This window comes from Armigeres subalbatus, chromosome 3 (assembly GCF_024139115.2).
Source record: "Armigeres subalbatus isolate Guangzhou_Male chromosome 3, GZ_Asu_2, whole genome shotgun sequence".
Taxonomy (NCBI): domain Eukaryota; kingdom Metazoa; phylum Arthropoda; class Insecta; order Diptera; family Culicidae; genus Armigeres; species Armigeres subalbatus.
Genome location: NC_085141.1, coordinates 216,913,867 through 216,926,894, shown reverse-complemented (window position 1 = coordinate 216,926,894; position 13,028 = coordinate 216,913,867). Strand labels below are relative to the sequence as shown.

Here is a 13,028-nt window from a genome sequence, read left to right as displayed (position 1 = left end):
TTATTTTCTGATTAGATCTCGAGTTATGAAGAAATTGGTGTTTCATTTGTATGGGAGCCCCCCTTTCCAAAGCGGGGAGGGGTCTCGAACCATCTTAAGAACCTTCCCCGGCCCCAAAAACCTCTACATACAAATTTTCACGTCGATCGGTTCAGTAGTTTCCGAGTCTATAAGGCACAGACAGACAGAAATTCATTTTTATGTATATAGAAGAAGAAGAAGAAGATTATGCTCAAATTTGGCCCAAACATTCTTTGCATATCAAAGAATATTGTGGCCAAATTTCATAAAATTCGGTCGACAAAAACCCCCCTGCCAATAATAGAACAAAACCTGCCAAAGCCGTCTGTTCGCCTAATGTAATATAAAATGTAAAATAATTTAGTATTTAAGTTTACTTGTGAACTGACTACAAATATGATTCGAGACAATAAATAAACAAAACTATTTGGACACTACGTAGACTGCGGAAACAAATACGCCCAAAATGCTGGAATGGATCACTGTTTTAGATGAATCTATTCTGTCCAAAATTACTTCGACTATGAATGCATAACCCAATAGATTTTTTTGTAACTTAAAGGACAGCTCCATGTGTGCTTTGGCCGATGAAATTTCAATCTACAAGTTCCTGTGTGCTTATTATTATGGAGAATGGATTTCGGATGCAATAAATACGAAAAAGTATTATCAAAAGAAATACATTTTTGTATTGATACCAAAGTGATGCGCAGAAATACATATAAATTGAACCAGTAGAAATAAACGAAGATGTATTTTTTTTTTCTAAATCTCCATTAACGTGAATACTTCACTGACGGAAGTTCTTCACTTAAGAAAGATGTAAATTGTCATATAGTAGACCCTTAACCAACAATAACGCTCTAAACAATAGTACATTTCCTGTGAAATTCCATCACAAGTAGTTGACATGGTTAAGAATATGGATTGAAATAAGCTGTGTTTAAATGCTTCAAGTAACATACAGGAACTTATTATTAGATGCTACGTAAAAAAATAAGGATCCAGTATTGATCAATTTATCACCATTCTCATTTGAAATTTAGAAATTAACGATCGATCGAATACTTTTACCCTCGTGCATGAGCGTGAATGCTTCATTGATGTCTTCGACCGGCATCGTGTGAGTTATGAACTCATCCACCATCAGCTCCTTATTCAAATAACTGGTAACCAGCTTCGGTACACTTTCAACGCTTTTCCAACCACCAAAAGCCGTTCCCTTCCAAGTTCTACCCGTGACTAATTGGAAGGGCCGTGTCGCAATTTCACGCCCAGCTTCGGCGACTCCAACAATAACCGAAACTCCCCATCCTCTGGTGCACGATTCAAGAGCGGCGCGCATGGTATTCACATTGCCAACACACTCAAAGGTGTAATCCAAACCTCCGTCTGTCTTCTCAACCAACACTTCTTGGATAGGTTTGTCGTAATCTTTGGGATTGACAAACTCCGTGCAGCCAAACTGTGCGCCCAATTTTATCTTATCGGCATTAATGTCGACTCCGATGATTCTGCTTGCTCCAGCAGCCTTGCATCCCATAGCGACAGCCAATCCAACTGCTCCCAGTCCCCAGATGGCACAACTGCTTCCTTTCTCGACTTTAGCAGTATTGAGAGCAGCTCCGTATCCCGTCGCTATGCCACATCCGAGGAGACCAACTTTATCCAATGGTGCTGTTTCATCAATCTTACACAGAGATATCTCTGCTACGACTGTGTACTCCGAAAAGGTTGAGGTCCCCATGAAATGGAACACCTGCTGACCCTTGCATGTAAAACGAGAAGTTCCATCGGGCATCAGACCCTTTCCTTGCGTCGCACGAATCTTGGGACAGAGGTTGGTTTTCGGGCTCTTGCAAAACTTGCACTCGAAACATTGCGGAATGTACAGAGGAATCACATGGTCTCCCGGCTTGAACTTCGTAACGCCTTCACCTACGCTCTCCACTACGCCGGCCCCTTCGTGGCCCAAAATGACTGGGAAAACTCCCTCTGAATCAAATCCACCCAATGTATAAGCATCCGTGTGACACACACCGGAAGCCGAGATCTTCACTCGTACCTCTCCGGTCTTCGGCGGTGCAACTTCGATGGTTTCAATCGAGAGTGGTTTCTTGGCCTCCCACGCAACGACGGCTTTGCATTTGATAACCTGAAAAATAATATAAACTGTAATGTATGGGGAAACAATGTTCTAAATTATTGATGATTTTTATTCTATAAGTATGTCTAATGAAGTGTTTGTAGTGTTATATTGTAATATTCGGTCAAACTATCAAAACCCATTTCGAGTATCTTCGGGTAGAGAACCGATGATTCAAATAAAGAGAGTTAAATTTTATATATGTATAAGATTATCAGATTATTTGGCTCATATGAATAAACGTTCGAGACACGAAATCAAGAAGTCTATTTTTTTTCAATCTGTGAACCAGAAAGATGAATTTTCCCCGATTTTAACCGGCATATTTCTTGACAAACTATTGGTATCTAAAGACAGCATAGATCAATAACTAGCTGGTGTTGAAGAAAGGTCCTTTCTCGCGAATTGAAACTTGGTGAGAGAATTCCATTATATACATATAGGATGTACCAGTTGTGGCTATAGCACCAGTTGTCGCACTAGTGCTTTATATGCGAAATGGCCAATGAAATCACCACAAAACAAGTTCATATCGATAAAGCACAGTGGCGCCGGGAGTGGGTGGGACAAGTAGGACATGTCCTACGCATGAATTTGCCTGGGTGGGACAGTAGAGTGGCCCAAGCTTATATGGAAAAAGTGAAAAGTCTGGAATTTCAAACCTTGCACCCTTAAATGACAGTTTGGGGGTTCCAGAAGCTCCCCTGAAAATTTCAGCTCATTCTTTTTTTTTTTTTTTTCATTATAAAACGCATCCGACCAAGCAACTCACCGTTTGAAGGCAACTTTACACCTTTAAAACTTTCAATTGGAACAACAAGTTCCATACTTAATTCTTCCTTAGATTTTAAATTCATTTTATGTATTCCACTTGCACGATCAAATATCACTTCACAAAAGCAAGAAGCACATTTATCTTGCAGGACCAGTGGTTTTGGAGATACAACGATTTGAAGACTGAAAAATTAGTTACGTTATATCGAGGTATACCTGTAGAAATAAAGAGCTTTTATTTGATTTGTTAATATGTATAACAAATAGGCCTAATGATTTGGGAGTTACAATTTTATGAAAAATTAAAATTCCTGAAATGATAGATTTTTCTGAATACCCTATATTAAAATTGGTCACCATAAAGGGGAAATAATAAAATGGGTCCAATATTGTTCTATACGAAACGATCCTACCAAATATAAGGTACTTTTGAGGGATCATATCAATAATGTTGGAACTGGATGGCTGTATATTTTTATTTGAGGCTAACAAAATAAATGGAAGAAGTACTTAATTTATTTCGTGTATTTACATTCACGCTTCGAAAATTGAACTCTAAACTATAGCATAAACCAAACTTGACCAAATTTTGAGTTCTTCAATTTATGTCAATTTTGAGTAAATTTGTTTAGCGTGTTAGCTCGAAGATAAAACGACGCCAGAAAATTGCGAGATTAAACATCGAACAATATCCCGGATGTGTTCTCCTACTAAAAAAAAATCCCCCCCCCCCTTATTCACCCCCTACACTACTGTACAGAGTACGGAAAGTATTTATCAATCGGATAAAAATTCGCGAGATTGCGTGATAATCATGCATTTAATTTCGCACGGCACCGAATACGCCGGACATGCTCGACACCCTCGACTTTGGATGCTTATAACTTGGCCAATTTCAAAGGGATTTACATCCGGTCTTCACCAGTCGCTTCCTTATATAAGAAAGGTTCTACATTTTGTCCACAACAGGAATCCGTCGACTACAGCGCCACCTAGAAGCAAAAAACTGAAACGGTTGCGTTTCTCCATACATTTGGATCACTTTTCCCATACAAACTTTGAGCCATTTGCGCACGCCAAACCCTGGACCCCATGAGCTGAAATTTTCAGGGGAGCTTCTGGGACCCCCAAACTGTCATTTAAGGGTGCAAGGTTTGAAATTCAGGATTTCGTGCATTTTGGGCCAGTCTAGTGGGACAGTCAAAGCATTGTCCTACCCATGATTATGGTAGGAACATATGAAGTCATTGACTGGCAAGAATCTGTGCGTTATCAAATGGTGATTTCAAAGTTAATCGGAGTGTTTAGAATAATCATAGACGTTTCTGGGATTCTAAAGGAATAGAGCTCTGATTATTCTTTAGGACTTTAGGACCGATAGCGCTCAGGATGTTTAAAGCAAGTATGTTCTCGATCATTTAGCAATCCGGTCTCCATCATTTACTAGTTTGTCAATAACTCATACCACAGGCTAAATTCCGCGGAGGAGGTCCTAGGCGAGACGGTCAATGTGAGGGCACTCACGACGGAGGTGAATCTAAGGGTTAAAGACCTGGACGAGATCACTGAAGTCGAAGAGCTTGTCACGGCACTGCGGCGACATTGTGAAGTAGAGACGCCGCAGCCGTTCGGCTACGGAAAGGTCCGGCAGGGACGCAGGTAGCATTGGTTCGGCTATCTGCAGCGGACGCCTCCAAGGTAGTCAAGTTAGGGAGCGTCAAGGTGGGATGGTCGGTATGCCCTGTGCGCATATACGAGCAACCCGCAGTTTGCTTCAAGTGCCTGGAACCGGGGCACAAGCAATGGGACTGCAAAGGCCCTGACAGAAGCAATCTTTGCCGACGCTGCGGATTGGAGGGACATAAGGCACAATACTGCACGAACCCTCCCAATTGTTTGATTTGTTCCAGCAAAGCTGTGAACAGCAAGCACCCCATGGGGGGTTCGATGTGCCCGGCGTTTAAGCGTGCTGCAAAATCAAAGTGCAGGTAACGCAGCTGGCTTGCTCGGCCTCGCCCGAGTGTTTGGTGTGCGCAGGTTTAGAGGGAACGGCGGAACACGTGTTGTTCGTGTGCTCACGTTTTCGCGCAATGCGTGACCACATGCTTGCCACATGTGGTCTGGACACTACCCCGGACAACCTAGTTCGGAGGATGTGTAAAGATGAAGTTGGCTGGAACGCCGTTTTATCGGCTATCGCCCAAATCGTCTCGGAGCTACACAGAAGGTGGCGCGTGGACTCAAGGATGGCTAGTTCAGGCGCAAATAAGAGGTGGTCCAAGGGATCGGAGTCGGCTTCATGGGTCATACCGGTGGTCATGCTCTGTGGTCGAACTCGATCCTTTTATCGAACAAGTGGCCGCGCGAAGAACAACATGGTATCGTCGCTTTCGCGGCGTCGGTCAACCGGGGGGGTTTCGAGCCCGAGGACGGAAAGGGGTCCTCGTCAAGGCTGGGGCAGGCGTAGGCCTCGCGTCGGCAAGTCCCTCTGTGTGTTGGCGAATAGGCCCTATCGCAGAAAGGTCAATTTGGGGTGCACGCGGCATCATCATTCTTGATACCAGTCGTGCAGAGGGAAGAGCGGGCTCTTCTCCCCATCTATTGGGTCAATCTGGGAAACGAGGGTTAGATTGTATCGCATTGTATTATTGTATGTACGAACTTTCTTCTGGAAGGAGATTCTCTATTCATTCCGTGGACTCGCATAGGTGTTTCTGCTTATGGAACCGCCCCACCCATTTTTGGCCCTTCATACAGGAGTTTGATGAAATACAAACAATAGTATAATCATGATCAAATCGTTTGTCAAATATGGCCAATGCTATCGGCAGGTGCCTTGCTACAATAGATGGTAGTATCATCATCATCATATGAATAACCAGTCGAGACCTGTCTCTTGTTCTTTGATACTCAAACCTAACAGTTGTGCTACGCTACCCGCTTTCGAATTTATTGTTCAACATTGCACTCGAAGGCGCTATCCAGCTTTCCACGCTCGGCAATGGCGGCTTGTCGCTGTGTAAAAATCAATCGGTCACTGTACTGTTTGACACTAGCTGGAGGAAAACTCACTGGCGAAAAGGCCTTTTTTCCCTTCCCCTCATCCAGGAACGCCAGTGAGCTTTCCTCCAGCTAGTGTCAAACAGTACAGTGACCGATTGATTTTTACACAGCGGTAAGCCGCCATTACCGAGCGTGGAAAGCTGGATTAGTAGAACTGGCGTGCAGAGCAACGGCACTATCATCACACGGTCGCATATGCTCCTGGGCTTTGCGGACGACATCGACCTTAGATTTCGTACACTTATTACGTAAGCAGTTTTTGGGTTTTTCGACCCCCCTCCCCCCATGTAAGATTTTTTTCATACAAATGATTTTTTATTTATATGGAGCGTAAAATATTGACCGAAACCCTCCCCCCCCCATAAGTGCTTACGTAATATGTGTACGGCCCCTTATTGGAATCGATCGCAGAGCAGTAGTGGAGGCTTTTGTCCCACTGAAGAGGGAGACGGCGAGGATAGGCTTAACAGGGCTTAACCATTAACTCTACCCAGGCAACGTACATGGTGGCAGGTAGAGATAGGGGAAGACCTAGTGGTGTTGGTGCAGAGGTAGTGCTTGATGGGGATGTGTTTGAAGTTGTTGAAGAATATGTTTACCTTGGAACAAAAGATATTTTAGTTACCAGATAAATATTGTCGCTTCGGTTCCCTTGGTTCTGCTGTCCAAAACATGTGTGGTACCTAACTGTCAAATCGTATGTATTTTTCCTTCATTGACATTTGGATCCCCTATCCTCGCCAGCAAAAGATGTTCCGGACAGCGACGACAGCGACAATCTTTATCTGGTAACTAAAATTTCTTGGGACGCTTGTGACATGTGACAATGACGTTTCCCGTGTAGTAAAAAGACGTATTGCTGCTGCGAATAGGGCCTTTTACGGATTACGTAACCAGCTTAGGTCCCGCAACATGCAGACCGAAACGAAATTTGCTCTATACAAAACTCTGATTCTACCAGTGGCCCTTTATGGACATGAAGCATGGACATTAAAAAAAGCGGACCGGAGAGCTTTCGGGGTTTTCGAGCGAAAAGTGCTGCGTACAATACTCGGAGGGAAACTAGAAAATAGTGTGTGGCGCAGACGCATGAACCATGAGCTGTATCAAGTAAGGTACACTGGGGTAAGTGTAAAAATCGACACGAAAAATTGGAATTGTACATACTTTACAGTTTTTACCACATCATAACGCATAATGTATACTTTGATGTTCAGACTAATACTATGTTGAAATTTGTATAATACATACACTAACACAGTTAACGCTAGAACTGTAATTTTAGGATTCGCGAAAAGTTGATTTTTGCATTCATAAAATCAATTCTTATTTGCACCAATTGTTCTTTTTTCAAGTGAATTGATATCACAGGTGACCATTATAATACAATAAAACTAATAACATTGAATCGGTAGTGGTTTGTACCAAGAAAGCAAATAATTCGAAGATTTTACACTTACCCCAGGTATCAAACACTGCGGGGGAAGTGGATAATATTCTAATCACGGATTTTTTTCCCTCCAGGGTTTATTTCGATTGCTGTGAATCTTAATATGTTCATTCTTTGTTATCATTGTGATTCCAGTGGTGATTGGACTCATATAAATGAGAAAATGCCTGATTAATCCACCTTTCGGTATTGATGCCTTTCACATATTTTACATATGAAAAAATGTATAAGAAAGTTAAAAATAGCACTGATAGGTAAATATATGGTATAATTCACATTAATTTTATTCAAAACTTGTTTCGCCGTTGAAGGCAATTTTGTTTGCCATCAAATTGGTCAAGGACAAGTGCTTAAGAATAGCTGATAATTTTGTACGTGCTTTGCGCACACACATACATACAAATACGCACATACAAACATCATCTCAATTCGTTAAACTAAGTTGATTAGTTTATAACCCTGTAAATCCTATTTTTCCTTTAGAAAGTTCATCTTTGGGGCGAATATATAGACTTTACGTACACTTAGTGTTCGCGAAGGCAAAACCAGCCCTCCCCTAGCTTTTACAAGAATTCCTTGAGGATCTATTCCGTTAAGGTAATGAAATTATTCCACAAAAGATACTCAGAGCAATTATCGTATTGATATTAGTTATATGTAGGGTTAGGCGGGGCAAGATGGGTCACGGGGTAAGATGGGTCAGGGCCGTTTTTGGGCATCGTGTACATTTTAATGTGGTGATTATGACTTTGTAGGAGGAATAATTTGGTTCTACTTTATTATCACTCGATTTGATGATAAAATTTTATTTTGGTAGAGTATGGCAAGGTAAAATATTTTCCATCATTGTTTCTTATGCGAAACACACTTTCTACAAAATGTGTAATCTCGTCGAGTAATGTGAAATTTAAACATTTTTAGTAACATAGTGAACGTATTATAAGTAATGTAGGTGATGTTATACTAACTGCGTTGAAATAAATAAATTTGATCGAAAATTAGACATTCTAACGTGAACTTACAAATGGGGCAAGATGGGTCAGCGCATACTGAAGGGCATAGTTCGTATTCAAAACATATTTTCCATTGCTGGTTTAATCATTTCAAGCTCTATCTGGTAAAAGGGCGAATGTCGCAAGAGAGGATTCTCTTCGTCGACTTCCCCTCTTTTAAATAAAGTGACAAGCAGAGGATTTCATCGCGATTTATCACCTCAGAATGCAAGTTTTCATTGTTTTCTTTCGTTCTGAGGGGAAAAACCGCAACGAAATCATCTGCTTGTCACTTTAATTTAAAAGAGGGGAAGTCGGCGAAGAGAATTCTCTCTTGCGACATTCGCCCTTATTCCAGATAGAGCTTGATTTTAAGGTTACTTTTGACATAATGATGTTAATTTGTTTATTGAAAATGTCTATTTTTTTGTTTTTAAGAAAGCTATACTTAGACGGCTTGTTTTCATAAGAATTTGCAGACATTTTTAAATGTAGAGCCATTTCATCATCCAAGGTTTAAACATTATTTTTTATTCAATATAAACATTGACAATAAAGCTATCTATCTGCGTGTAATTCAATATTGGGAATAAAAACAATATTAATTGCAGTATTTAAAGGTGACCCATCTTGCCCCGCTGTTTGACCCATCTTACCCCGCCATTTTTTGATTGACAGAAAAATAGACTTCTACTTTAATGACTCGAAATGGAATAAAAAGTGGAGTTTTTGTTATTTCATACCCCTGGCTTACAGATTATGAGCTATTTTTATAGATCCATGTTGAAAAGTTGAATTAACATGTTTCTGTTTTGAGATATTCAGGGTTTGCCTTAGGCGACCCATCTTGCCCCATCATACCCTAACTACTCATCACTATTGAAGGTCAAGGTAACATAGGTTTTCCACTTACCTCATCCCACTAGGGTACAACTCCTAATTATAAAACATATTTCCATAAATTTCAAGCGAACAAAATGGTATGAATTACCGCATAGTTGATGCAAAATTGACTGTTTTTGATTGAACGCATTTAAATCATTTGAACTGGTTTTACACTAATTCAAACATGCACTATCGATTTTTTTCTTTTCCACTTCCCCCAGTGTACCTTATACAAAGAAGTAAATTTTGTGAATCGTATAAAATACGACAGACTTCAGCGGGCTGTTCACTTAGTGCGAATGTCGGAAGAAAGAATAATGAAAACAATATTCAACAGAGAACCAGATAGGGGCCGGTGACTTCGTGGAAGGCCACGAACACACTGGCTGCACGTGGAATTGGACCTGGGGACCCTGAACGTTCGGGGAAACTGGAGAAACATCGCCCAAGACCGACGATTATGGAGCTCAACAATACGCCAGACATAATTGTATCGACGCTGTAATTAACCAGGTATCCAGGTAGGTATGAAAGTATATACTCTACATGAGAGAATCTATTTTCCGATTGAAGCGCTATGTTTATTCAGTCAAAAGATATAGGCTGGCGAAGTGAAAAAAGCTGATGAAAAAAAAATCATTCCTTAGTTTGAATTGTATGTGATTGTATGTTATGAAGTCAATTTTTCTCCAAATATAAGGTTTTTATATACCATTTCAAAGCTTCAAACCTTAGCTTTTCGATAATTTGGTTGGTTTTGTACGCGAAGATTAATATCCAAAAGTTGAAGAAGAAAAACTGTCATTACATCAATTCTTCGCTATAAAATGGTCCCTCAAACCTAATGTCCCCTCGTCTGTAAATGGGGGAATAAAATATGACCCTAGTGCCACCTTTTAGTGAGTGATTTACTTGCGCATATTTGCGCTTTTACGAGAACGATGCAATCAAAGTTTTCTTGAAAATTGTGGTTTATATTCTCTATACCTCGTAATGATTAGAAAATGAAATGCGATGAATGTGATGGCCAACTGCACTCAACATCAGATCACTTTAGTCATACTTGAATGCGTGCCTTTGGGCCGGAATCGACTGGACACTGTCTATCCTAGTTGGAATTTTCCAAATGTTTTTAATAACGAATTCTTATATTCAGTAACAGGATTTGATGTTGAACTTGTTTTGAAAGTGGACAGACCTATATTTAGAAAAACTTGCAACGTTTTAAGCGCCATTTCATGTTAGATAATGTAGAGGTAGCAGGGACTATATTCAAGGGCTTGACGATCCTTCACTATGCCACTGCAAATCGTGGGTCTTGCCTAATATGTGGTGGGGTTTGTCAGTGGACTCTGTTGAACTTCTATAAAAAGCTGCATGTATTTGCCCAACACCAACCCACCGAGCGCCTGTCTACAATTAAAGAAGTACGGTTAATAACAGCGTCTGTTCTTCATAGTAGAGTTGGCTGATCATCGTCCAAGTGCCACGAGAGATTCTAAGCCTTTAAGGATCAACAAGAGAATACGGTTCGGAACAATCGGCGAAGTTTAGTGATTGGAAAGTTATTGTAATTGAAGATTGTAATATTCGATCAAATTGTCAAAACTCCTTTCAAGCATGTTCGGGTAGAAACATGATTATTCAAATGAGATCAGATCATATGGATTATTTAATCTTTATATGAGAGATTATCAGATCATTTGAATTAACTTTCACTTTCGAGAGACGCTGGCTCTTGTTCTTTAGTTCTTTGATGTTTACTCACACCTAACAGTTGTGCTATGTTCGATCTGGGGCCCTCCTCAACCGTGCGGTAAGACGCGTGGCTCCATAGCAAGACCATGCTGAGGGTGGCTGGGTTCGATTCCCGGTGTCGGTCTAGGCAATTTTCGGATTGAAAATTGTCTCGACTTCCCTGGGCATAAAAGTATCATCGTGCTAGCCTCATGATATACGAATGCAAAAATGGTAACCTGCCTAAGAAACCTCGCAGTTAAAAACTGTGGAAGTGCTTAATGAACCCTAAGCTGCGAGGCGGCTCTGTCCCAGTGTGGGGATGTAATGCCAAGAAGAAGAAGAAGAATGTTCGATCTTGAAGTCCCAAGTCTAGACATATCAAATATATCGCAAATCACTCATAAGTTGCAAGTCATTGTCACACCTACTGACGATATAGATAATAAAATGTATCACTATAATAGATGTATCATGAGAATTTATACAAATGTATGCAACAATTTTGGAAAACCGAAAAAACCGCTACATTCTCATATCGATCATAAGGTTTAGTTTAGGGTATTCATTGATCCGTCGCAGTTTGAATAGGATACAATGGAATACGATTCCTCGTCTAAAACAACATCAAATTGGTTATCATCCGCCATAATAGGCAAAACGAACTAAACGCTGCTGTAAGAAAATTGGCCCATAATATACTTAACATATTAAGATCAAGCTGCTTTCACTTAGTCTTTTGTAAATAGTTTGTGTATTTATATTAAAAAACTTTTCCGCTTGTTGGTACTAATTTTAAAACAACTAAGGGCTGATTTCATCATTCCAGATTAATCTTTTGACCCGATTTAAGCGTATGGATTATGAAAAGGTAAAAAAAGCAATAGGGTCAAATGTTTAGAAAAAAAAAATTTTTTTTCCCAGATTACAATTTGACGGTTATGTACATTTTGGAAAGACATGGAAAGATTCCTTTTCAACACTATTGCACTAACCTGTCCTGCAGTATTGCTCATATTTGCACCGATTTTCTCACAAAGTCTTTTTGTAGAAACGTATAGTTTTCGACCACCACGCCTGGAAGAAATTTATGAAAAAAAATTAGATACCGGTTAATAATAATCTATGCGCATTTAACTCACTGCCGGCTATCTCAAGAAGTAGATGATAACTGGTAGTGCCAGCAAAATAAAAAATCAGTGCCGTGTGCAAAAGACAGACGAAACAACGCACAACCAACAGGTCATTTGGATTCAAAGTTTGTTGTAGACAAGGTAATCAATAACAAACTCTGAATCGTAAAAGTTTATGATGAAAAGAAATCGTTAAAAAATATTCAATTTTTTAGAATGTCAGTATAAAAGTCAAATTTCCTACTGATATTTTTATCTCTATTCAATTCCAGACGTGTCGATTTCGACTTTAATCAAGTGTGATAACCGTATTGGCAGTCTAATGTTGCATGAAGAAGAAGAAGCAGAAAAGATGATATTCGAAAAAAATTGCACGGGGAAGCATACGTAGAAAATTTTGAAACTCGTTTTAAAAATTCTAGAAGCAATTTAATTAAAAACGGTTAGCAGTACGGGGTCGGAAATTTCTCATATTGTATTGCTTCTAGAATTTTTAAAAAGAGTTTCAAAATTTTCTTCGTATGCTTCCCCGTGCAATATTTTTCGAAAATCATCTTTATGCTTCTTCTTCTTCATGCAACGTTTGTTCGCCAATAAGCTCAATGGGATTTTGGGTATCGGCAGATATTCCCGACAGCTTTTATTGCGCTTCGGCACATCACTTTAAAGCCGCAATGGTATCTTCCGGGGGTCTGATGTTTTGGTTGTGTTTTCGTAGTATAGATGCAGTCTCTTTTCTTCTGCTTTTCGTTTATGGAACTGTCAGTGTGGATCGCACCTATCTCTTTTCTTCCCGTGATTATCCTTATGGCTGTCAGTGCGGAATT

At 40.1% G+C, this 13,028-nt stretch overlaps 1 protein-coding gene across 1 annotated transcript; it reads right to left on the bottom strand.

Annotated features, from left to right (window-relative positions):
- Window positions 1-687: 687 nt before the first annotated feature.
- On the bottom strand, window positions 688-12,320 carry LOC134219757 (alcohol dehydrogenase class-3). The gene is made up of 3 exons (XM_062698621.1): window positions 12,211-12,320; window positions 12,064-12,145; window positions 688-2,176 (listed from the first exon to the last, which is right to left on the bottom strand). The coding sequence occupies exons 2-3, from the start codon at window positions 12,082-12,084 to the stop codon at window positions 1,064-1,066; spliced, it is 1,134 nt and encodes a 377-aa protein (XP_062554605.1). The 5' UTR covers window positions 12,085-12,145; window positions 12,211-12,320; the 3' UTR covers window positions 688-1,063.
- Window positions 12,321-13,028: the final 708 nt, after the last annotated feature.